Below are 27,629 nucleotides of genomic sequence, written 5' to 3'. Positions count from 1 at the left end.
TATGACTGCTCATTGACAATGAAACTGCTGCCCTGAGAGCTCTGATGGAGATGTACAATGAAATTCATGTTGTTTTCATGCCTGCTAACACATCTATTCTGCAGCCCATGGATCATGGAGTTATTTTGACTTTCAAGTCTTATTATTGAAGAAATACATCTCATAAGTCTATAACTGATAGTGATTTCTCTGATGGATCTGGGCAAAGTAAATTGAAAAACCTTCTGTAAAGGATTCACCATTCTAGATGCCATGAAGAACATTCATGATTCATGAGGAAAGGTCAAAATATCAACACTAACAGGAGTTTGGAAGAAGTTGATTCCAACCGTCATGGATGACTTTGGGGGGTTCAAGACTTCAGGGGAGGAAATAACTGCAGATGTGGTGGAAATAGCAAGAGAACTAGAATTAGAAGTGGAGCCTTGAGGTTCTTTAATTTATTTAGCTTTTCCTTTATGACTTGAGGTTTTTGTGTCTTGTCTAAAAAATCCTTTCCTACCACAAAATCATGAAGTTATTCTCCTGAATGTCCTTCTAGTTGTACTTTTCTCAGAATGTTCTTTAATCTGTTTCACAGATGGAATTTTAATACTTGATTGTATTTTTTTCCATGTGAAGAGGCAATTTTCCCAATACCATATATTGAACAGTCCTTCCTTTCCCCACTAATTTACAATTCCACCTCTATCATATGTCTTCATCACATAGGTGCTTGGGCATACATATCCTGATTTATTTGTCTGGCTTATGCCAATGCCTTACTATTTTAATTCTTATAATTCTATAATACTTTTTTTCACATCTAGTCCTCCTCCCCTTGCTTATCTTTTTCAGATTTGTCATGTCAGTTCTTAGACTTTTACTTTCCCATATTAACTTTGGAGTTAGATAGTTTACTTTGATGAAAAATCCTGTTGTGATTTTTATTGGAATTGCATTAAAATTATAAATTAATTTAAGAAGAAACCAACATTATTATAATATTGAGTCTTCTCATCTATGAACCTTCTATATCTCTCCATTGATTCAGGTCTCTGTCCTTCAGTAACATTTAATAATGTTGTGCATCTAGTCTTGCATAGAAGAGGATCTTTTTACTATTTACATTTATTGGTTATTGGTAATTGATCATGTAGAGGAAACTTTTTTTTCATTTTTAATGCCAGGCTTAATTTTTTTTTCACATTTTAGTTTATTTTAATTTTATCAAAAAATTAAAAAAACAAATAAAACAACATTGCAACCTAAACCAAAACAAATAAGAAAAAACAAGTAACCTAAAATAACTACATTGCTTCCAACATGTTCTTACCCTACCCCAAGAAAATAAACTATAACAAAACAAAGGAATAAGAAAGACAATTAACCTAAAAGAACTACATTGCTGCCAACTTGTTCCTACCATACCTTCCAAAATTCACAAACCATAGTTGTTCCTGAGCATTCCCATAACATGAGGTTTACCCTCCATAACTTATCTGTTCTTATTAGATTACCGTTCCCCCTTCACTATTTTCTATCACTAGGTCCCTTACGTTCTACAATATAAACCATTTATTTTACATTTTTCGGAGTTCACATTAGTGGTAACATACAATATCTCTCTTTTCTGTGCCTGGCTTATTTCATTCAGCGTTATGTCTTCAAGTTTCATCCATGTCATCATGTTTCATGACCTCATTCCTTCTTACTGCCATGTAGTATTCCATCGTGTGTATATACCACATTTTGTTTATCCATTCATCTGTTGAAGGACATTTGGGTTGTTTCCATCTCTTGGCAATTGTGAATATTGCTGCTATGAACATTGGCATGCAGATATCTGTTCGTGTCACTGTTTTCAGATCTTCCGGATATGTACCGAGAAGTGCGATTGCTGGATTGAAGGGTAGCTCTATATCTAGTTTTCTAAGGAACTGCCAGACTGTCTTCCAGAGTGGCTGTACCATTATACAGTCCCACCAACTATGAATAAATACATCCTCTCTAGTATTTGTAGTTTCCTGTCTGTTTAATGGAAGCTAATCTAATTGGTGTGAGATGCTATCTCATTGTGATTTTAATTTGCATCTACCTAATAGCTAGTGAATCTGAACATTTTTTATGTGTTTTTTGGCCTTTGTATTTCCTCTTCAGAGAACTGTCTTTTCATGTCTTTTGTCCATTTTAAAATTGGGCTGTCTGTACTATTGTTGTTGAGTTGTAGAATTTCTTTATGTAAGATATCAGTTTTTTGTTAGATACATGGTTTTCAATTATTTTTTCCCACTGAGTTGGCTGCCTCTTCACCTTTTTGACAAATTCCTTTGTGGTACAGAAGCTTTTAAGTTTGAGGAGTTCCCATTTATCTATTTTTTCTTTTGTTGCTTGTGCTTTGGGTGTAAGGTCTAAGAAGTGACCTCCTAATACAAGGTCTTGAAGATGTTTCCCTACATTATCTTCTAGGAATTTTATGGTACTGTCTCTTATACTGAGGTCTTTAGTCCATTTTGAGTTAATTTTTGTGGAGGGTGCAAGGTAGGGGTCCTCTTTCATTCTTTTGAATATGGATATCCAGCTCTCCCAGCCCCATTTGTAGAATAGACTGTTATGTCTCAGTTCAATGGTTTTGGGGGTCTTATCAAAGTTCAGTCAACTGTAGACCTGGGGGACTATCTCCAAATTCTCAATTTGATTCCATTGATCAAGATATCTATCTTTGTGTCAGTACCATGTTGTTTTCACTACTGTGGTTTTATAATAAGCTTCAAAGTCAGGGAGTATAAGCCCTCCTGCTTTGTTTTTCTTTTTTAGAGTGTTTTTAGCAATTTGGGTCATCTTACCCTTCCAAATAAATTTGGTAACTAGCTTTTCCAAGTCTGCAAAGTAGGTTGTTGGAATTTTGATTGGAATTGCATTGAATCTGTAGATGAGTTTGGGTTGAACTGACATCTTAACCATCATTTTTTTTTATGCCAAACTGAAATCAATCAATATATTAACAATTATATTTTATGCAAATAAAATCAGTTTTGTTTCCTTTCTAATCTTTTAGTCTCAATTTTCTTTATCTTCTCTTAACTTCTTCATTGCTCTCTAGTGAAATGGTAAAAAGAAGTTGTTCCTGACTTTATAAGGAAGCAGGACAGGTAGGTTGCCTGTCTCAGACTTAACCTGTTCCCAAGGCATACAGGTGTTTGTGTGTGTGTGTGTGTGTGTGTGTGTGTGTGTGTTTTAAATCCCAGGAGAAGAGCCATTTGCCAAAGGAATCTATCAGTATTTCAAAGGCATCAACAGTCCTTGAAATTTCCAAATCAGTTCATCAGTTCACCAAAGAGAAATTCTTTAATAATGATGATAAGGATGTAATGAATGAAAAGAGGAGTTAGCTGCATCAGTTGTACACTAAAGGAGAAGCACGTGACTGTCAATTTCTCCATGGCTTGATTGGAGAGGATGCGGAGAAACTGGAACTCTAGGGCGTTGTTGGTGAGAATGTAAAATGGTGTAGCCACTGTGGAAAGCAATATGGCAGTTCCTCAAAAGATTAAATATCGAATTATCATATGTTCTCCCAATTCCACCTCTAGGTATACAGCCAAAGAAAGTGTAAACAGGGTCTCAAACAGATACTGGTACACCAGTGTTTATAGCAGCATTATTCACAATAGCCAAAAGGTGGAAACAACCTAAGCATCCATCAACAAAAGAATGGATAAACAAAATGTGGTACATATGTACAATATAATATTATTCAGCCATAAGAAAGGATAAAATTATGAGACATGCTGCAACATGGATGAAACTTGAAAACATTATGCTCAGTGAAGTAAGACGCATAAGGACAAATATTGCATAATGTTACTTATAAGATATATCCAGAAATAGCAAATTTGTAGAGACAGAAAGTGGATTAGATGTTACCAGGCGTTGGAGGAAGGGGGTAGGGGGACAGTATGTTTGGTGGATATGGAGTGTTTGTAAATAAAATTAGTAATAATAATAATAATAATAATAATAATAATAAAAAGAATATAGAATAACAGACATCCTGGAGAGAAGTTCATCATTTGACTGTTTTCTTCTTTTGCTCCAAAGCTTAATCAGTTTGACTATTTCTTTAATACATGATTGATCAAAATACCTCCAGTAATTCATGCGTGGCCTCTTTAGCTAAATAGTGAGTTAAATAACCTTGTTTAGTGCATCAAGAGAGGGCTTTGCCTTTGGGAAACCCAAGTATAGAAAAAGTTGCAACCTTTAAAAATTGAAACTTATTTTGAAAATGATCCATACTGTTCAAGTTATTTTGAGAACAGAAAGTATAAGTGCACCACAAGCACTGCAGTATTTCTGTCTTGTTGCAAATAACGAATCCTTCAGTATGGGAGCAAAATCAAAGGATGCCATCTCAAGCTTCATGTTTTTTTTTCATTGTCATTTTCCAACTTAAGTATCTTTAATGTAAACAACGACAGATGTCCATAATCATAATTGTGGGATACATTTGCATTAATTCCCGTCAAAGGGAAGCTGTTCTAAATGTCACAATGTGGTGATGATAAAGTGATGACTGCATATTACCTGCTTTACATGGTAGTGTCCCATGCCACCTGCACTTGTTTAAAATGACACAAAACTGATATTAATTTGACATAAAAAAGAAATGTCTCTCACAATGAAAATTTTTAAAGTAACAGGAAGGAAATAAAAAAATGTATTTTCCCATTGACTCTCTAAAATGCATTCACGGGTATCCCTGGGACCCATGGATTCTGGGTTAAGAGCCTGTTGAGATACACAGAAAGCAGCAAGGGGACTCAGGGACCAGGGAGTATGAAGCAAGGGTGCAGAGAAGGAAATAGCAGAGAGACAAATGGAACCCAGTTTGCAATTTCCCCTGAAGTCTGGTAGTGGTAATCTTTCCCTGCTGATTTGGTGCCAGGACAATAGTTGCTGATGGCAGCATTTGATCAATTCATAGCTGAAGATGCTCAAGATGTGTACTTGAGTCTAGGCTGCAAAGTGAAGTTTGTTGTTGTGTCCAGGGCACTCTCTGCTGATGCCATATGCTTGAAAATGTCTAAATTTCGTGCAGAGACACACAAGCAGTATATTTAGTGGAGTTACATAATTAGGGCATAGACGTGCATAAAAATTAGCATGCATAATTAGATACAGATTTCTTGTCCTTTAATTAGATGATCAAGACATCTAATTACAAAATTAAGATGTAATTACGTGGCCCAAGATCAATGTATTTCTTTCTACCCATTAAAGATTACAATAAGAAAATGATTCACAAAAAATGATGAAGAAATGAACATAGAAACCAGATTCAGGGATATTAAGGAAAGTGTTAAGTGGGCTGGTAATTCTCCTTTGGTCTTTCCTCTTAGGCATAAGGGGTTATATTTAAAATATCATAGTCTACTTGAGAGAATAACTTACAAACTGTGCTGTCAACCTTTGGTACACACAGTAATGAAGAGGAGTGTTAGCATGACTAATCCATGCAATTCACACGTGACTCCTGAGTGTGGTTTGTTATTACATTTGAACATGGACTTAAATGATGTTCTGGGAATTCATTCAAATCCAGTAATGCAACCATACGGTAGAGACCTCAGACAGGAGAACCGGGAGGTAAAGTGCCTTCCTTTCTGCTCTGCTTTGGTTCTTCTTTGTGGCCATTTTAAAAATAGACCCATTGCTCAGACAGAATACAACAAAGCAAAACAAGCTGGGTTGTCCTTTCCTTGAATTTTTTAGTATTTGCTGAACTGTTCATGTTAAATGCTTCTTATGGGGCTGCAGGTGGGAAAGAGAAAGGTCAGAGAATATAGCGAATGTTCTCTCTCTCTGATGATAAGGGAGCGATCTGTATGGCAGTGTTGTTGTTTTTCTTAAGTTCGAATACTTCCATAATGTCAGAGTGTAGTGATATTTTCTATATTTTTCTTGCCCCCAAATTGAAATTTGGCTGATCTCTGCATGATGCTGAACAATCAGTTTGACTCATTAATTTTACTGAACTAACCGAACTTTTGACCTAATTGGCTGGGTGATTGGGGATCACAGCCATATGTCCAGGTTTTCCAAGCCAGTCCTGACTTTAACTGTGTTATCCCTGTGTTCCCATAAACTGTTGAACTATCCTAGTAATTCCAATATTTTGACAGCCAGACTGCACTTCTCAGACTGCCGTTTTCTCTTGGAAAGTGGCACAGAAATCTGTTGGACCACATTTCCTGATTTTTGGTTAAGAAAATATGCTTCCCTTGTGATTGCAGGTCATGAAAACAAGAAATTGTAAGCAGTTGGTGATAGGGCTTCATGCTGTTTTTCCTTCGTTTCCATTAAAAATTTTTCCCTATTAGGCCATGGAATGGGATATGGTACAAATTATGTGTATGGGACAGCATCGACCAAGAAAATACACAGCTTTGCACAGGGAGCTTATTTTCTCCCATTGTCTTCTGAGGCAATTGTTCATGATAGATTTAGAGTCAAAGGAACTGAGCGGGTAAGAGGTGCATTTTTAAAAACAATTTATTGAAGGAAATTTTAAGTGGGGGGGGCATGTAGTTGGTCTAGATGATCTCTAAGGTGTCTTCCTATGGTTGTAGGATTCCTGGATCTCTAGCCTGTCACTCAGTCAGGAGGAATTTGTTGATCCCTATGCCCTCACTCACCTCCAGGCTTCTACTTCTTAAGTCCTTAGATATTATTAACTGGAAACTTATTCTTCTAACCTTACCTTTAGGTTTTGACTCCAGTAAAGTCAAAAGCATAAATGCAGACATTAATGTCTCACTCTTAAAAATTTTCTTCCCCACCCCCTCCCCAGGTACTCCACGTCAGCATTTTCAAGATTGGAGAAGTTGGGCATCAGACATCCCAAGCCTTCCCCTTTTATTGGAAACTTGACATTTTTCCGCCAGGTAGGGGTTATTTTCCACTCTTTTGGAGGTTTAGAATTTGACTGGCCATAAAGTATGCTGAGCAGGCTTTACCCATGAAGCATGGTTCCTATCCAGGTCACCCACACCTAGGGTGATGTATATATATATATACATGCTTATATATATCAATACATGTATCAGACAGCAGAGAGAATGCAGAGGAAGTAGAAGTTACTCGTGCCCTCAAGGAGCTTGTAGCCTAATTGGGAAAGCAAGGATTATATATTAAACAATTTGTACAACAGCAGATAGGATATACCCTACTGCTGGACTGGGTGGCATTCATGATAGTTGTAGTCATCCTTTGGAGGAGAGCAAGATCCAATAGGGCCAGAATCATCCTGGAGGTCTTCCTGGAGGAGGGGTCCTGTGGGACTGGCAGACACAGACACAGGGACATATACACCAGATGGGGAGCACCATTGTACATGGGCACACCAGTGTAAGAGCTGGGGCATGGGTCCATGAGCAGAAAGCCAAAGATTAGGGAACACTGGGGAATCAGCTTGTGTGAGAAGGTGTTAGGCTAGACTACTGCCATTCTAGAAAAGCAAAACAAAGAGTCATTTGTGCACTATAATATTTTAGTAAAAAAAGGACATGAAAGTGGAAGATTAATCTGCAAGAGAGAAGAATTTAGATTAGTCCTCTAGAATCCAACAGTTGCTGAGATCTAGATGTGAAGTGATGAGGGCTTGGCCTAGGGTAGTAACAAGAATGATGAGAAAAAGACGTTGGGGGGTCAATATGTGGCTAATTAAGTGTAGAGAATTCAAGGCTGAATGAGTTAGGCATGAGTTAAGTTCTGAACCGGGGAAAACTGGAGGTGGTGGGGGGAATGGCCAGGAATTGACAGAAATAAAAGGTCAGGAAGGGGTTGCTGGTTCAGGGAGAAGACATATTTAATTTTAAGTGTGTTGCCTTTGAGTTGACAGAGTGACATGCAAGTGGAAATGTCTGGTAGGCATTTGTAGATACAGGCCCAGGGCTCTACTTCTAAGGTTATTTTTTTCTCACATTGAGTTTTCTCAGAAGCCAGCTGGTTTTTTCTGTTAACTCATGGGGAAGCTGCCATCAGACCCAAATCAGGAGACCACAGATCCTCTATGGGAAAAGCCACTGAGCCAAACAAAGGCAGGAAGGACTAAATTTGAGCTAATCCTGATAGTATCCCTTTAAAATCTCTTTAGGATATCCCCCATCCCTACTGCTACTCCCGGAAAGGCTGGCCCTTAGCAATAGATAGAAAATAATGTTAGCTATTTCTGTCCTTTTTCCTTCTTCTCATTTTCTTTTCTATTCCTTTCTGTCTCTTTCTCCATCCATCAGCCTTTTCCACTCTTTATTGTTGTTGTTACTATTTCTCTCTTCCTAACATTTTTTAAACGCCTTTTTCTCTCAACTCTCTCTCAGGGATGGTCAGTTCACAACTTTAAGCCCACAAATAGCTATCTCATTAAGTCTTCCTGTAAGATCCTTGAAGCAAGTGTGAAGAAATTTAAAAGTGTCAAAACAGAACAATAAACCAACTAGAAAATTAAAGAAAATAAAATTCACATATTTCTGAAGGAAACAATCAGTTGTATTCTGTTGAGTAATTAGTTTGGTATTAACATTTTGAGGAAAATAGTATAACTGTCAGTGTGAGGGGTACACTGTGTTACGAGCCTCTGGATAATTTCCATGTATGCTCCTTTTCAGCCTGTCATCCTTATATATACCAACCCTGCCAAGATCTTTCTAGAACATAGTAATTTCAGTGACTATTTTTATATTCATGTAAGCATTCCTTGATATATGGCAAGCTTAACCTGTGAAATTCAGTAGATTTAATGAGAATGGATGTATTTCCATTCAGGACATCTCTTCTACCAGCCCCCAATTCTCCATCCTCACACCTTTGTATCTATCTGCCCATATACTCCATTCTGACAACATGAGTCCAGCATTTTCCAGCCCTTCACCCATGTGATCCTCCCACTTACATCTGCACACATACTCTATTCCCACAACACAATGCCATCCTTACAACACAGTAGGCCTAACATTTTGTGACCCTCCACTCCCACCCCACCCACACATATCTACAAATATAGCTCTACTCCAACAACACGAGTCCAGAATTTTCCAGCCCTCCACCGATACGATCCTCCCACTTACAACTCCACACACACTCTATCCTTACAATACAGTGGTCTAATGTTTTCTGACCCACTATTCCTACCTCACCCACACATATCTGCAAATATACTCCATTCCTGCCACATGAGTCTAGCATTTTCTGACCCTCTACCCCTCTCCCCGCCATGTATATTTGTAGGTATTCTTCTTTCCAACTATAAAATGTGTCTAGCATTTTGTTCAATGAAGTTACTCTAAGGTTCTTATGTTTTGAATATTTTGTTTTTAGTTAAGTCTAACTTGGTTCATGATAATTTGGAATTTGTGATAATTTGGATAAACTCAGTAGAAGTTTACACATATATAGTGGCTATGAAAAGGGGCTTTGCCAAAAAAAAAAAAATACAAACCAAATTGCAGAGGGAAATATTAACATAGTTGAGAAAGCAAATAGTTTTCAAATATTTTAGCAGCAATTACACACAAATAGTTTAAGTACAGACGATCTCTTCTATCCATTAAAGCAGAGCTGACCCAGACTTTTAATTGGCGATATATTTTTTAAAGCTATTAATTTATTCTAATATTCCAAAGTCATTGAAAGCAATATAACTTCAATTCTTTTTATTTGTTTATGTAATTGTGTTCCACTGTTTCAGACATTTTTATGAAGAAGTTCAAATAACTGGAATTTTGCTTAATCTTATTCTTACTGTAGTGTTGTGTTTTCTACAGGGTTTTTGGGAAAGCCAAATGGAGCTCAGAAAGCTATATGGACCTCTGTGTGGGTAAGAGGGAAACTCAATTTTTCTACCATACATTTTGATATTTGTAAGTTGAATTGATATGAAAGTAATTACAAGAATAGGAATGTTGCATGTACTTATATTTGAGGGCTCACCAAGAAAGTGTCCTGTAGTACAGACAAGGCTCCTAGAGAAGACCCCAAGGCTGCCCAAAGTGGGGGCATCATGCTTGATAAAAAGAGCACCATTTACTGAGCTTTAAGACTTTGCCCAACTGAGTCAGGCCTTGGGTGTCTATCCTAGTTTGCCAGGGTTGCTGTGACAAATACCACACATGTGTTGGCTTAAATGGGAATTGGTGTTTGGAGGCTAGGAATCCAACATCAAGCTATTGCCCGGCCATGCTTTCTCCAAAATCTGCAGTGTTCTGGTGATGGCTTTCCAGTAGTCCTCTGTCACGTGGTGCTCTGTCTTCTCATGTCTCCTCCTATGGTTCCTATGTCTCTTGCTCAGTCATTTGTCTCTGTGTCCAATTTCCTTTGCTTATAAGGACTCCCGTCATATGGATTAAGCCCATCCCCATTCACTTTGGCCACACCTTCACTAATAACATCTTCAAAGGTCCTATTTGCAAATGGATTCACATCCACACCCTGACTCACATAACTAATAACATATTCAAAGATGCTGTTTATAAGTGGGTTCACACCCACAGGACCAAGGGTTAGGACCTGAACATGCCTTTTGTGGGGGATGTGATTCAGTCTCCAGTAGTGCCTTTGCCATGTGTCCCCACTGTGCCAAAGGACATGTGCAGTGGGAAATGGTAGCCCTTCAAGTCTTCAGAGCCCAATATGCTTTGCCTTGACAACCTGTGGCATGTCTTTCCCTGTGAATTTATCTAAACCTTATTTGAATCTTTTCGGTTCAATCCTATAGGTAAAGTATGTTGTCATCAGGATGACCATGTAATATATCATCCAATTCAGAACATTTTGAAAGTGTAAGGGGGTATTATATAATAATTACTCCAGGACTAGAGTGTAAATTAAGACCGTCCTTGACAGAATGGGACATATGGGCATCCTAGTTCTTGGCCATTAAAGTAATATGACTTGTCCCTTTATTTTTCCTGGATTTTCCTTTTTTATGTTTCAGAATATGCTCCTCTTATTCTAACCTTCTAGAATCTGATGAACAAACTCCTATTCATGCCATTCACCCTATTCTAGATTTAACGGATTTGAATCATATTGATTCTCAACAAGTGTCTTTCCATACTAGAGTCCTAGTTATTGTAGTCTGTTCTCATACAGCTTCTCCTCAGCCACTTGGTAATGTTTAGTAATTCTTTTCCAGGCCTCCAGGCATGGTAATTTTTTTTTTTTTTTTTTTTTTTTTGGTGCAGCAAAGTTCTGTTGTATTCCTAATGTACATCCTAATGGGATGGAGCCCAGTTCTTGTGACCCCTTCTGTTCATAGGATACATTTGTGACCCCTTCTGTTCATAGGATACATGGTGCCTTTTCTTCCAGTGTTCATTTTCAAAAGGGAATGACTTGTACGCTCTGTGAAAATGGCCCTACCCAGGAGACCTACAGCTTTGGCCAAGTTCATCTACCTACTCTTCAGTTTGCTGTGTGGCTCTGAAAAAGGAATAAATTAAGATGTTATTCTAGATGCTTTCTGTATTAGTTTGCCACTGCTGAATAACAAATTTACCACAACACTCAGTGACATAAAACAACAATTTATTATTTATCATGTATCTAAGGAGCTGATTAATCTAAGCCAGCTTTGGCTGGGAGGCTCAGCTGGACTTTCTGGTGTGTCTGTAGCTCAGCTGGGGAAGAGACTGACCTAGAAGCATCTTTGTTTCACATGTCTCTCAGCGTCCTTGGGATAGCACTGGCCTGGGCAGGTTATTCTCATGGTGAAAGCAAAGGTTCAAGAGAACAAGCCCAGTAGTGCAAGAACAATTTATGTTTCTGCTGCCTCATGTCTTCCAACATCCTGTTGGCCAAACCAAGTAACACTGCCAAACCCAAAGTCAAGGGCAGGAAGCACACTCCGCCCTTTGTGAGGCCAAAGCAAGTCACATGGCCAAGCCTGACACTGATGGAACAGCGAGGTGTATTTCTCTGATGGATGCATGGGGAAGCAGTGTGTATTTCTGAGAAATAAGCAACTCTTCCTCATTCTCTAACATCCCTTTTAGCTTGGTCTTTATTTTACTTTTACTTATTTTTTAGTGCATAGCTTCTTGCTTTAAACATGATAGGTACTCAATCATCAAAAGGCTCAAACTGAACTGTTTACTTTGCTCTTACTCTTGTGCTGTTCTATTGCTGTTTTTTTTCCCTTGGTTGTCAACTGATCTTTTTTTTTTTTTTTTTTTAATCATCATTTTATTGAGATATATTCACATACCATGCAGTCATACAAAACAAATTGTACTTTCGATTGTTTACAGTACCATTACATAGTTGTACATTCATCACCTAAATCAATCCTTGACACCTTCATTAGCAAACACACAAAAATAACAAGAATAATAATTAGAGTGAAAAAGAGCAATTGAAGTAAAAAAGAACACTGGGTACCTTTGTCTGTTTGTTTCCTTCCCCTACTTTTCTACACATCCATCCATAAACTAGACAAAGTGGAGTTTGGTCCTTATGGCATTCCCAATCCCACTGTCACCCCTCATAAGCTACATTTTTATACAACTGTCTTCGAGATTCATGGGTTCTGGGTTGTAGTTTAATAGTTTCAAGTATCCACCACCAGCTACCCCAATTCTTTAGAACCTAAAAAAGGTTGTCTAAAGTGTGCGTAAGAGTGCCCACCAGAGTGATCTCTCGGCTCGTTTTGGAATCTCTCTGCCACTGAAGCTTATTTCATTTCCTTTCACATCCCCCTTTTGGTCAAGAAGATGTTCTCCATCCCACGATGCCGGGTCTACATTCCTCCCCGGGAGTCATATTCCACGTTGCCAGGGAGATTCACTTCCCTGGGTGTCTGATCCCACGTAGGGGGGAGGGCAGTGATTTCACCTTTCAAGTTGGCTTAGCCAGAGAGAGAGGGCCACATCTGAGCAACAAAGAGGCATTCAGGAGGAGACTCTTAGGTACAAATACAGGGAAACTGATCTTTTATTGAAATATTTCCCTTTGTGTTCTTAACTAGCTGGGCATTCCACTGCACCATTATTGCTGTCATCTATGATATCATGAAGGTGGTGGCCGTCAACATTGCAGCCCAAGACAGGGTAGTTTCCAGAATCTCTTTAATGGTTCCAGAGAGTTCTCTGACTAAAGATCAGTGCTGCATCTGTTGGGCAATGTTGACAATCTCATCAAAAGTGATATGTCCACCATGCTTAATGCTTTCTGCTTCATTCTTTCTCTGGGTGGTTCCTTAAGGGCTTTAATGATCAAGACAGAAGCAGAAGGTACCACTTAAATCTGGGCATCTCTCTTCTGAATGGTCAGGTTCACTCTAATCTTTAAACCTTTCCAGTCACCAGTTGCCTTGGCAATGCCATTACCAGCCTTTTATGCAGACAGACCCAAAGGGCTGATCTGGGGGCCAGGTCAGATGAACTTACCCACTGGTGCACCTCAGGTACACACGACTTTGACCTTGTTGGGGTTGAACTTGGGCAGTATGGCAGAGGCAGCTCATATTGGATGAACCCAGATTCAGGACAACAGAAAAAAGTTGCACCTTGGCCTCCTCCACGTCAAAAGCTGAAAGCTGTTCTATTCCTTTTTAAAAGTTCTCATTTCAGCTCTTTTTTTCCAATAGACCCATTCTGCAGTTGACTTGATAGCCCTTAGAGACTATCCCACATGTTTCTGAGACATAGAATTGACTCAGAATGACAGTGGCTTCCCTGGAATTAGAAAAAGCCCTCCCTGAGGCTGAATTCCAGGAATCAGTTCCCTTGAGTACTTCATGTACAGATTTTCAGAGTAGAGCCCTTGAGTATTTTAAAATAATTTTTAAATGTCAGATGAAGAGTTTAAAGGTCAGTGTATGAGCTGCTGTGTGTGTGTGTGTGTGTGTGTGTGTGTGTGTGTGTCTGAGAGAGAGAGAGAGAGAGAGAGAGAGAGAGAGAGAGAGAGAATTTGTTTCCTTGACAACAGAATGTCCAATCAACTTTTCCCCTCAACTTTAATTAAGTTAACACAATTTATCCTTTTCATTTCAAGAAAACATAAATCGTAGAGAATGATTTCAAATGAGTTTGTGGAGATCAAAATTACAGTGTCGTCTTCACTTTGTTCCCACCTCTGGTGAAAAGGAAAAAAAGAAAGGTGATGGCACAATTTCTTCACACAAAGCTATCACCTTTTCCCCCTTTTGAAAAAAAAAGATGAGCCATAAAATACTGACTTCTTTTTAAATGTGTCCCCTCTTGGATTTAGAAGCAATATGGTATAACAGAGAGACCTCTAAAGAGCTGCATGAGTTCTTTAATCTCGACAAGCCTAAGTATATTCATCTTTAAAATGAAGGGGTTGAACTAATCTAAATCTAAGGTCCTTTCTAGCCCTAAATATTATTTTGTCACTGCTTAAATTTTAGCAAAATAAACAGTTTCATCAATGGGCAATGTCAAGGATGGACTATGTTCAATGAACAGCAAAGACTTCCTTTAGTAAACAATTTGGTTTGATTTACATTAATTTTTAGACTGGTTTTATCATTGTAAAATATTATCAACTCCAGTTTGGTCCTCTTAAAAATTGAAATAATGGATTAATTCATCATTTGACAAGTGAAACCCCACAGGTGTTGATACCATATAGAGATATATTATGTGCTTGGAAGACAGGACAGCTCTGTATGTTGGGAGAAATGTGGGCAGAGAGGATTCCTCTTTATTCTGGACCTGAAAACCAAATATGCTGATTGCTTATGCCTATTACCTGGTTGTCATAATAGCAACTCAGAATTTGGAGCCCAAAACTGGAAATCAGCTCCTTTCTTTTTTCCCCTCGCACCCACTGCCATGGGGAAGATGTTCCTGGAGAAGCTTTCTGCCAAGAAGGGTTGACAACATCAATGTTTATTATCACCATCACTAGCATCAACACCACCACTACCACCATCATTGAGAATAAAACATCTTTACCAAGTGTCTAATTATGGAGCTTTCTTTGCCAGGCTCTGGGAAAATAAAACAACACAAGTTGCCTCTGCCTTCTTTGAACTTGAATGTAAAGCAGGCAGACTGACATGCAGATCTCTACGGCCTTTATTCATGATGCTTGATTAGAATTCTTTTGAATTGCTCAACAGTATCCTTGGCAACACAATATGAAGAAAGCAAGGCTTTACTGCTTTAGATAAACTTCAGTCAATTAATGATTACTTGCTATTTCCTTCAGTCTGAGAATGAGCCCCAAGTTTGATTTATATTCCTTCCCAAACCCTAAAAGAAGAGTATCAACATGGTCATTAGACGTTTGTGATTAAATATAAACAGCATGGAGACTATGCCCATCTCCAAGTTGTAACTGACTCTGCAATCCTGTGGGTGACAAGGCATTGTTATGCTATTGCTATTAATTACTGATAAATACTTACACATCACCCTTAGTTCATCTCATTAGCAACTCCTAAAGACCTCCATCCAAAACCCACTTTCCTCTTATCTCATTTGTCTTCTAAGGGCTTGCTCTGCAGTTCTCTTTTTATCTAGCCTTATCCCCATTTCTTCTTGCTCTTCCCAACCCCATCACTTTAGCCTTGCTTTCTAGCATAAACTTGGCTGGCTCTTGTTGAAGTGGATTTTTACTCCTCCTGGGGCCCATCATTTGTGCCCCTCCATTTTGATTTAGTGGCACCTGCATTGCTGTAGCCTCCATCAAACCAGCTTTGTTGCATAATTTTGTATACTCCCATCAGAGAATTAAGTTTTAGTAGGTAACATGGTATATAATTCAAAGAGTGAAAACAGGTATACAGAAAAAGTATAGTTTACCCTGGTTCCCTAGCCACTCTTCCTCAAGGGCAACCTCTGCTCCCAATTTTTCAATACTCAAATGGAGAATATATACTGTATGCTATTCTTTATGTTGCTTTTTTCATTTCTGGTATTTGGGAAATTGTCCCTTTTCTATATGTTTATTCTTTTAAAATGATTTTCTACTTTTAAAGGATTCCATTGTATGGTTGTATCATAAGTTTTAAACCAGTTCTTAACTGATGAATATTTAGGTTTTGCCAGTCTTTTGCTTACAGAAATAATACTGCAGGGAGTATCCTTGTGTATATATCATTGATCTCTTGTGTAAGTGTCTGCAGGATAAATTCCTAGAAATGGAATTAGCAGGTCAAAGATTATCTACATTAATACATATTTAAATTTTGATAAACTGCTTTTTCTTGGGGTTTTACAAATTAAAATTTCCATAAACAAGCATATGAGAGCATTTGCCTCGACATGCTCACCATTAAATGCATTGTCAACATTGTAAATCTTTACCATTTGATGGTATATCACTGTAGTTTTAATTTGTATTTCTCTAATTGTGAGCAAGTTTGAGCATCTTTTTATTATTCAAAATTGATTTGCGAGTTGTTTTCTGTAGAATCTTTTGTTCATTTCTCCATAGGGTTATTGATCTCTTCCTAATTTATTTGTAGAAGTTCTTCTTATATTAAAGAAATATATTTTCTCCTTTTTATAACTTATCTTTTGACTTTGTTTATTGTGTTTTCTCTTATCAGAAAACATTTTATTTTTGTGTTGTGAATTTAATGAATTTTCATGGTGTGCACATTTTTTACATTTAAATGTTTCATACATCTGGGATTTACTTGAGGATAAAAATGGAGGCAGGGCCCATGCTTGTTTTTTTCATATAGAGGTGTTCCATCTGGAAATTCATCCTTTTCCAAGTGATTGAAATGCCACTTTATAATTTACTAAATTTCAATATATATTTCTGGCTTATCTATTCCACTGCTCTGCCTAATCACACACAATGTCATACTGAATGCCCTCATTTGGATATCAGTTGGGTAACACTTCTTGCACCTAGCAGCAGTGGAAGCTATTGCTAAGAATATCTTTGTAAGTCTCAGGACCTGAAACAGTCAATCTCCCAGGGAAGTCTGGATCCCTGTACTGAAAAAAATCTATTGAACAAATAAATGAGCCTTCAGTATAAAGGGTCTGGCCCTTAGCCTCAAGGTTCCTGCCCATACTAGGTGGAAGAGTCTAATATGCATCATTTTGTAGGTTTTTAGCATAATTTTTATTTAATTATCTAGCACACATGAACTAATAGCACTTTGTCACCAGGCAGTGAGAAAGTTGAAACTTTGGGATACATATGGAAAAGCATTTGGCACCCGCAATGAAAATAATAAGGTAGTTTCTACATTTTTTAGAGCTCAGATTCCACTGCACCATCCAGTAGGGGAGTTTGCACTCTGGAAGTGATTAAGGCATAACAACTTTTTCATGTAAGTGCTCTTAACCATCATGTTTATGTACTATTTAGATGAGGTTGAGGAACAGCATAGAGATGGTTTATTTTAATGCAGTCGGATGGCTAGATCATCAACTTGTAGGGGATTTACTGGCCTACTTCCAGAAGAAGAACTTTGGGAATTAATGGGCTCTGAAGGACTCAACCTGCTGTACTCCTAATGGTTCATATGATTGTTTTTTTTACTTAGAAGTCATGAGATATCTGAATACACTTGACTTGAAAATGTGGCCAAGGGTTTGGGTGGGGTAGAACTATTATTGTTGATTTGTTCAAGAAAATACAGTTATTTAGACTTCAACGGGATAGCTGATACCTGGAGATTATACTCATTTTAAAACTGGACTCTTGCTCTATAGATATTAAAGAATGGTAGAACTCTTAGGTGGAATTAAGCCACAGTTGCAGAAGAGACTCACAGATATTGATGTACAGTGGGTTAGCTTTAAATTTCAGCTGTTCAGAATGAGGCACATTTATCAAGTATTTGTCTTAAAAGCACAGGTCAGTTTTAAGAGGCATTGTTGGAACTGAAAATATAGGATGACCACTGAGAAGATACAGTTTCCCTGAAACTATGGAATTAAGTAGAGAAATCCTAAATTATCCTGACATTTCTGGCCATGAAGCCAAACTCTGGACAATATTGGGTTTACCACCTTGGTGAAAGTTGCTTCTATCATGAAAGTGTTGAAAGCAAAGTTGAGAAACATCAGCTACAAGGAATGTGAGCCTGGAACCAAAATTAATATGAGACCTCATGGTCTGTATTCTATTTATTGAGAATCATGCAATGCGTTAAATATCAGTATTCTCACTGGTCAAAATAGATCAGTCACCAACAGCCTGTAAAAGCACATTTTTAAAATGAGTGGAGGATTAAACTGTCATTACAATTTGGAGGGCTCATTATTTTCTAAAAGTGAGTACTCTGACATAGTGGGGCTTTGTTCTTTTTTTTAGGAGGCCTTTGAGAATAGGGAGAATGTTATCAGTGGGAACATATACAACAACTATCACCAATACAAGTCCGTAGCCCAATAAATAGGTAGAATTATCAAGGGAACAACTGTCCTCAAATAGGCAATGTAGACCATAAGGGAACAGAGGAATTCTTTTAGAGTCTCACTTTTCTTTTATGAACCTTTAATCGACTCTTCACTTTGTCTTCCCCTGTTGTGATCTCTTGTTATGCCAAAAGTTCACCCATTTTTTTTTCTCAACTTCTGACCTCTTCTTTCACCTCAGTTGTTTCACACCACTTCATCCTCTCTTTATAACAACATATAGGTGATGATTGCTGCATATTTTAATGACTATGGTTGTGTCACCTACACTCATAAAGATCAAGACACCATATTAATTCCTCTTCTTTGGATAGATAAAAACATCAACCAGAGCAATCCAGTTTGTCACTGAAAAAAGGGGTTCAAATCCCAGCTCTAATGCTGTTTCCATCTACCACTTGTTGGTTTAATGGATTTAGGCAAATCACTTCCCTTCTTGGAGTCTCAGTTTTCTCAGATGTAAAATGAGGGATTTCGGCTAGATCAGTGACTTTGGCACTGTTTAATTATGAGCTTTAGTAAAAAATATGTTGTGATGCAGTATGTAGACACACACAAACACAACTGAAATGAAAGTTTTACAAAATACCTTACTTATGACATGATCCACTTTGATCTATTCTATTCTATTTCATGAAAAAACCAAAATGAAACAAGTACAAGCTGGTCATGACCTACAAAATTGATTTCGTAAACACCAGTGAGTCAAGATCAGCAATTTGGAAGGCAAAGGACCAGATGATATCTCAATTCCTTTCTAGCTCTAAACTAGATGAGTGCAAACAGATGACTTAACCACAATCAGTTTACATTAGAAATTGTTATAAGCCCCTGTTTTTGTCCCTTTGTGGTTTAAAGTTCTGAGAAACCTATGGTAAAATCAGCAAAAGCCCACTGTTGGCTGAAGTCAGACCCAAACTGAAAACATTATTCCTCCAGTGATGGAGGTTCAAGTGCTGGTAAAGTTGTTTCTAAGCCTTAACCCAGAATGTTTCAAGTTAAGAAGCTTACAAAGTTGTGTTAATTGACAATTAGAAAAATTCTCTAAGATTTTTGCATTAGGTATGAATGTCTCAATAATTAGTGTGATGTCATATCTCAGCTCAGTATGGTCTTTTATTTCTTACATCCAGTGGGATGGGGCAGCAGGAGGGAGTGGGCTGGAAACTGGAAAGTAGTGCCATTCACTGAATGGGCTGGGCATGGAAAGACCACCAGGCTGCAGGTGCTGACAGAGCAGGTTTCAGCTATGGGCAAAACACAGTGTTAAGGGTAAGAAATTGGCAGTTCCCCATTCTGGTAAACATTGGTACAGAGGGTGGTCTGGGAGAAAGCTGCCCAGAAGGAGGATGTGGGACTGGACAATAACCAGCATCCAGCAAAGCAGCAATCAAGGAGTCAGTGGACATTAAGGTCCCAAAGAGCCTGTTCATGGACGTTAGTGTCCCAACTAGGGGATGGCACAGGAACTTGAAAAGCCGCTGGGCCCCAAGAAGGAAGTTTGGCAGGAACAAGCAGGGCCTGCTTGCATTAGGAGGGGCCTGGGGCTAATTGAGTACAGACACTCAGTTCTAAGACCCAGGGCTTGATGTGAAGCCCAGAACTCAGATGCCAGACCCAAGCCACATTATCAGTTGGGGGGCGGTGGTTAAAAGGTCCATTCTGGCTGGAACAGATCGAGGCTGAGGATGCTGAGTTTCAAGGCTGGGGGTTGTTCCAGCTTCTGTAGGCATGGCTGGGACTGCAGGTGGATGGTGGAGCACAGCTGGCTAGGAAGAGTGGAGGGTTCCAGAGACCTGGGAATCAGCCACAGATTTTCAGTTTTGCATTCTTTTCTATCTAAAATCCATCACAGAGAACACTGCCAGGTTCGAGGTAGAAGGGAGTGCCTTTTCCAGCAGTGACAATCAAGTATGGCATTGGTAATTTCTTTATCCCCATAATGATAACCCTGCATAGTTGTGTTCCCAAACAATAGACTGTCTCAAATTAAAATTACATAAAACTTCAGTTCTTAGCTAATATTTTCAAATCATAAGTTTCACATTCAACTGAATTATACCTGCAACAAATCCAAATTGTTCAACCCAAAATGCAAAATAGGGTTATGTAACATAGTCAGGAATCACTGTGGCATTTTCCAAGGCATTCTCCCAGGTGGAAGTAGGTCCAGGTAACAACACAGACAATCTCAAAAATTGCACACACCTGCCAATTCATATAGCTCTAACTGAGAATGCAAACATCATTCCTATTGTTTCGCAGAAGAATGATCAGCCATCTTCGAATTCATCATTTAAAAAGAAAAAAAAAAATAATAACTACAAAATTTGAAGAAACAACTAATTCCCAATTCACAGGTAGCTTAAAGTTCCTCTTTGATCACTACATTGTAAGCAGAGAAACTTCTTCCAAACAAGTTCTCAAAGCCCTGGAATGATTTAAAAGCCAGTTTTAAATCTTGTTCCCCATGTGGGGCAAAAGGCAAAGGCATCTAACCATCTAAACCCAAACTAACTCCATCTATAAAGCATCAACTTTCAAACAAAAAAAGTCATATACCACCTAGACACACACATTTAAAATTCTACTGAATTTTGAATAATCAAAGTTCGTCTTTAAAATGGAACATACTCTTCTTTCTTCCCCAGGATCCTTAAATCTTTTAGAATTTTTGGATGTTTACTATGCATTCCAATTATTCCTGATCAGTCTTATATATAACATTTCTATAGCTGTGCACATGAAATAATTTCCTAGCAAGGCACTGCCAGGTTTTATGGTGCCTACATGTCTGGGGCAGATAATAGAAACTTCACTACTAAAATAAGTTTCTTGTTTATTCGTCACATTTTAGGATTATGCTCTTGAAAACATCACCCCCATTAACCCCCAAACTGCAATAATTTTGCAGCTCATTAGATGTAGTTTTTCCCACCCAGGGTAAGGCTCTAAGTTTATTGGCCTATTTATAATAGCCTGATTCTCTGACGTTAACTACTAAAGAGGCTGTTAGCAGCTGGTGCTATTTTCACCTCTGCTTAAAGAGGACCCTACTAACCACTGCCCAGAACTTACAACTGGTGGATGGCCTGTCACAGCAGGTTAGGTGGACACGGTGATTGTGGCCTTTTGTATTATAACATCCACAAACACGTCTTGCTACTACTCAGGCTAGAGGGGAGGTGGGAATCCAGGTATTGAATGGAGATACTATCCTTCACAATAAAGGCCCTAGGGGGAGGAAATCTGAGGGTTATCCCCTCTCATTTTTCTCCATTGTCTGATGCAGTGTCTGGCAAATGTTAACCACCAGAGGCAATGGTTGAATGGACTTTCCACTTTCCTTTGAAGGCTGATGATAACTCTTAAAGTTCTCTTCTCTTCTGCACTGCAGACCACAATTTTCATTTTATAACAGAGATGGCCATCAGATCCTTTCAAAAGACTCTGTCCTCCAAGATTCTTAGTTGTGTCCTCAAACTCTTAGACTTCTTTATTAGAGTTTGGGTTCTCCAGACAATCCCTTGAGCAAGAATCCTCAATTTTTTTTGCCCTCAACCTTGGAGCCCGGTTGATGCTTTATCTTCAACCCTGAATGGAGACTTAGCATCCTGAGTTGTTCTCTCCTCCAGATCCATACTTGTTAATGATCTCCAGGGCTTCAGATGCAAGAACCCACAACTAGCATCCACAGAATAAAGATTTCATCCTAGCGTGGAATGGGTCTTCATGCTTCTACAACACTAACAGTAGGAGACGCTGTGTGATCCGTGGTTGTGGGGTCGATGGGACCCTGTTACCCTGCTACCCAGTAAGTCAGATTAAGATGTTGAGGATGGCATGAAGATAAGCTGGAGAACTTTTTAAAGCAATGCTTTATTGTTCCTTTTTGTTCATGGCTGAGTGGCTATTATTTCTTGTCTTCAAGCCTCGAGTGTGAACCCTGGGTGAAATTTACACTTCCTCCTTGCTCTCTGGAACCTCACTGATCAGCATCAACCACATATTTCTGATCGGAGTGTACAACCACAGTGATCTTGCCTCCAACTTCCTGCTGGCTATAAGCCAGAGAGCACATTCTTTACCAAATGAGCCCCATTATCAACAAATGCTCATACTGCATCATCAATTCAGTTCGTTTTAATAAACTCCCAGTTGTCCCCACCCGGAGCCCCCTTTTCCCTTATCTTACTCTTTCCTGCCAAACCATTTACAATTTATGTTTGCTTTTCAATTTTTTTCTCAGCTCCTATCCAAGCTGCCTCTTTCCCACCAGGTCACTGTGGCCTTTGTATCTCAAATAAATTTAGTCTTCTCTGTCTCGGACTTTTGTTTACTTCTCCTTTTTTGTTCCACACTTCTCCTTCTCCTCTCCCCGGTACCAATGCGTCAGTCTCAGGACTTACTACCTCAACTCATTTGTTAAGATTATATCCTTGCAATTTGTAGCTTATTAGTTTTCCTTCTCTGTATTTCTTTCACAGACTTTCAGTTATTTCATAGGCATGAATTCCAGCTTTCTGACCATTTGCTGGAGAAGACATATTGAATTCCCCTTTTGTATCCCACAGTCTCTGCACTGAGTGGGCACTAACTGAGAGAGGTTAACGAGCTCCATGTCTATCCAAATAAAGGAGAGATGGCAGGTGGCCTGAGGAGAAGAGGATGCTTCGGCATACAAAATTGGCAGGAAGTGTAGAGATTTGGGCTGAGAGAGAAAGAGGGAGAGTAGAGGATGAGAGTGTGCTAGGGAATGTGTTGGTGGGGACACCCACAGAGAGGACAATCTTGGCAGTAGCAGGAGAGGAGACAGACCTAAGGAATGGGGCTAAGGAGGTGGGTTATGTGATGAAATTTGAGCAGGTGAACAGAGTAGAGAAGGTCAGGGCAAGGGGGAGAAGGAGGAAGATGGAATTCATTAAAAAAAAAAAAAAAAAAAAAAAGACCATCTAATAACCCAGAAGTGAGAACAGTGATTTGGATCATCAAAAATTGAAGAAAAAGAGAGGGAGAGGTTTATATAGGAAATGTTCTGTAGGAAAATGTAACAGAATTGAATAACTCATCAATTGTAAGGAGTTAGAGATGAATCAACATTAATCACTAATGCCAGCTTGGTATTTTGGAGACAAAATGGTGTTTCCCACCATAATGAGGTGGTTGAACATGGCAGAGGGAAAGAGTTTCTTCTTTGCCATCATCAGTTGAAGCTACTAATGAAACATTGGGTCCAAGGCGATTCAGAAACACAGTATATGCAATAGGATGGAGAGAGGAGAAATGTGAGTTCCAGGCTATGCTGGAATCTGGATTCTCCTGCCTCTTTCATGCTTCAATAATCTAGTGTGGTTTTCCACAGTTTGTCCTTTGGACCCTTTCCATTGACAATAATAATTATTACATGGAAAATAAAAGGGGGTAGTTTCCCTTGGTCAAATGCTGGAAGCACTGGATTAGTAAAAGGAACACAGGACTCTTTATTGTAGGACTTCTCAGAAACTTTAATGCAATAACGTGCTTGGGAAATCGCCAAATGTGGAATTTAGTACGCAGTGTTTACTTGACCATAGAACTACTTTTTTTTGTTGTTTACCAGAATATCTCTTGGTACTAGAATATGGAGAACAGGCTTTGAGAGAAAACACTGATCTAATAAATAGCAGCATTTTACTCCTACAGAATTCCATATAAAAAAACAACCATTGATAAGAATAGTTTACTTCACCATTGTGAATTATCAGCATTACAACCAATAATTACTAATTACCTCCTTCTCAAGCAATTGAGTGTATATGTGTGTGTTTATTCTGTGGTGCTATGGAGAGGCAAGGGAATACACATGCCACATGTTTTCTTTGTTTATTTATTCCCTCTTATCCCCCTACCCTTCTCCCATTGCCCTACCCACCCATAGTAGACAACCCTTCCATTGTGTTTAATATGGATTTTTTTATGTACCTGTTCTTACAAACTGTGTATTATAGTTTTGTGTGTCTTATCTTTAGCTTATGCAAACAGTGGTATCATAGCTCTCATTCTATCCCTTAGTTTTTTCACTTAGCGCTATGTTTTCAAGATCCCTCATGTTGCTGTGTTCCCATCTAATCTGTTGCTTCTAACACAATAGTCCCCAACAGACAAGGCCACAGGGAACATCTTTTTACAGGGCCCTTAAAGGAGCTCTGTGAGAATTTCTAAAGGGTAGATAGATCTTGCCAGTATGATTGTAAGCGATCTATATCTTTGTTCCCTGATGCCATTTATGTATTAAGTGTTAATAATCCATAACCATTTTCTGGCACTCTCTATGGGTCACGTTCTTTCAACACGTATCTCATGTGATCATCCCAACAGCTCCAGGCAGATCACATTATCCTCAGTTTATAAAGAAACTTGGGTGACGTTAAGACAAGAAGAGCACGTGGTTAGCAAGAGGCACACGCAGAGCTTGTACAGGTTCTGCTTTTTCTATTCCACTGTCTCTTCTTGTTCTTTGGACACTCCCAACACTCCTGCCTTAGGGGGTTTGCCTTTGCCATCCCCCTGCCTGGAATGCCCTTCCCTCAGGTAGTCACACACTTGAATCCTTCTCTTGGATCAAGCCTTTGCTTAGGCGTCCCCTCCTAGGCTAAGCCTACCCCATCTGCCCAATCTAGACGAGTGCCCTCCATCTCTCTCTATCCCCTCACATTGCTTTTTTTTTCTCCAGACGTGTATTACTCTTTGACATAAAATATGTAATATAATTATTTGTTTATTGTCTCACTTGCCTGCCAGGACAGGAACTCTGTCTCTTTTGTTCACTCTGATATTGCCAGTGCCTGACACATAATAGTGCTCAGTAAATGTTTGTTGAATCACCAAATGAATCACTTCTCAGTACATGCCTTATGACAAAACTGTTCCTAAAGACACCTCAAACAGTAAGGTTCTGTTCTTTTGCTTATTTGGGTAATTAGTATGATTTCCTGGACATAAGGAAAGGAATTGAGAGAAGCTTCTTATCTTAAAACCAAGGCTTTGATGGGGAGGGGGTCTAGAATCTTTTCCCATCCGTGACTTAAACACCATCAATTCAAAAGTCAGCCCATAAAAGTACAAAATTTATTTACTACCCTATCAGGTCATCTTGGGATTCAAAGCATAAACAGATGAGGTAAAGGATATGATCTCATGACCTGCTACTGGGGCCCCACTTGAACCATGAATCCATCTCACTCCGGAGGGCCTGCCCTCTCCCACAGTCTGACTCTTGGCGATCAGGCTCGGGCACTCGAAAGAACACTGGGTTAGGAGCCAGATCTGGGTTCTCATCTTAGCTCACTGTTATGAGCTACGGGACTTGAACAAGTCACTTAACTAATTTCGTCTCCTTAAAAAAAAAAGAAAATCGAGTGTTGCCTACCTCCCGGGTCAGATGTGCAAATCAAAGGAACTATCAGAGCTCCCTGTAAGCCACAGAGCAGTCGTGGATCAGGGATTTTAATTATGATTCTTCTGCTCCTCAGTTCTAGATCTGAAAGACCTTGCAGCAAACTGGCATCCTGGGGATAGTGCTGACTTCTGGGGCCCCTGGGCAGCTCGGGGGTGGGGCAGTAGTGGGGAGAGGAGAACGTGCACTACAGCACATTGTCCTTCAGAAAGGCTCTGGTCTTTCATGTCGCCCACTTTCAACCCTCCAGGGAATCCCTGCTCCGCGGCTGCCTTCTCCCTGTGCTTCCCCGGTAAGGGGTCGGCTGGCTCTCGCATCTTACACAATCATTTCACCTCCTTGAACCTCCATTTTCTTAGTCATAAAATGAGGGGGCTGGGTTAGAACCTTAAACCCTCCTTTCATTCCTAAAACACTGTGATCTGTGCTTTAATTTTTTTCCTGCTTCTTATTTCTCCCCAACGGTTCCTATAATTCTTGTGCCATTAAATTCTCTTTTCAGAGTCACTATCTGGGCTTTCTAATACTTACCCTGGGACAGCACATCCTTCCCATCGCACTGGGGTTCCTTCCCTGTCCTCGTTGTCTTTTGAGAACTGATATCCCTCTATTTATATTGAGTCCACATGGCATTTGCGGAGAGGTGATTTTGCCATAGACTCTCACACAAATATATGTCCTACGTGAACTCACTATAAAAAGTAAATGAGCGCGTGCGTGCGCACACACACACACACACACACACACACACTACCCTCCAGTGCCCAAGAATATACATGCCTGGGTATAAAGTGTGAGTGCAAATATTCAGGGACAGCCAAATGACTATTTTAATGTTTCTTTGTCCCTGCGGTGCCATCTAACTATTTATTTAGTAGCCTGATGCCGTTTGCATCAACAACTTTGTCTTATAGGCTGTTCTTCATGTTTATGATTCTTACTGTGAAAAAAATTGCTTGCCTAACATCTGTTCTGAATTTTTTTTTCCTTTATTTTTATTTATCTAATCCCTATTGAATTAAATTTGCACCAAGGACAGTAACTTGAATTGGAATCTTCAGTGTCCTTCAGGATTTTTATACACTTCAATACATCTCTTAATTACTCTATTTTTATTGTTATGAGATATACATATATATTCATGCACACACGGGCAGATTGGTTTGTAGCTTACCTTTGCCTGTCTCCCCCTAGGGAATGAGTTTTATTAACTGAATAAATTAAAAGGGAGGGTATATTCAATAGACTAGAGAGGTTTATCGTTATAGGTTTGTTTCAGTTATCTTTCCCTTTTGCTCCCTAAATTCTTCCTTTAGCCATAGCTCTATTTTGAGGAAAGCTTTATTGTGGTTTGACATAGTCATAAATCACCAGATCTGGAAGGGTCATTTCATCTTATGGATGAAGAAGCTGAGGGTCAGGGGAGAGAAGTTAGCTTCCTGCCTAATTCAAAAAAAAAAAAGAAAGTGAGCAGCTTCCCCAGAGCCACAAAACTTGCAAAAAGGCAGAGCCATTGCTTGAACCTGTGTCTCCTGGCTGCCAGGACTGGGGTCTCTCCTGGAGTGCCTTGCCACCATCCACACACAAAGCCATTGCTGTAGAGACCGGCTCCTCCTCAGAGCATGCATTTTGCTTGTTTTCTGTGGATGTGGCTGGGTGGGTGGTTGAGGGAAGTGGACAGAAGATGGTGTGGGGATGGCGGCAGGGCCAGGAAGGCAGGGGGCAGGTCACAGTGCGGCCTCCTCTTTCCTGTGGACTCCCCTGGTGGAGCCATGGTTCTCAGGCCTCTTCCAGGCTGGCTT

The 27,629-nt window shown here is 39.2% G+C and overlaps 1 protein-coding gene and 1 pseudogene across 1 annotated transcript in view; one reads left to right on the top strand and one right to left on the bottom strand.

Annotated features, from left to right (window-relative positions):
* Positions 1-27,629, top strand: part of TBXAS1 (thromboxane A synthase 1) — a 193,477-nt gene that overhangs the window by 28,303 nt on the left and 137,545 nt on the right. Inside the window, exons 2-3 of the mRNA XM_037836033.1 lie at positions 6,833-6,926; positions 9,804-9,856. Coding sequence (XP_037691961.1) covers positions 6,833-6,926; positions 9,804-9,856 — 147 coding nt within the window. The remainder of the gene's footprint in view (positions 1-6,832; positions 6,927-9,803; positions 9,857-27,629) is intronic.
* On the bottom strand, positions 12,888-26,144 carry LOC119534742 (annotated as a pseudogene).

The sequence above is a fragment of the Choloepus didactylus genome, chromosome 5 (genome assembly GCF_015220235.1).
Source record: "Choloepus didactylus isolate mChoDid1 chromosome 5, mChoDid1.pri, whole genome shotgun sequence".
In the NCBI taxonomy this organism is placed as follows: Eukaryota; Metazoa; Chordata; class Mammalia; order Pilosa; family Megalonychidae; genus Choloepus; species Choloepus didactylus.
This window is presented reverse-complemented; position numbering and strand designations above follow the sequence as displayed.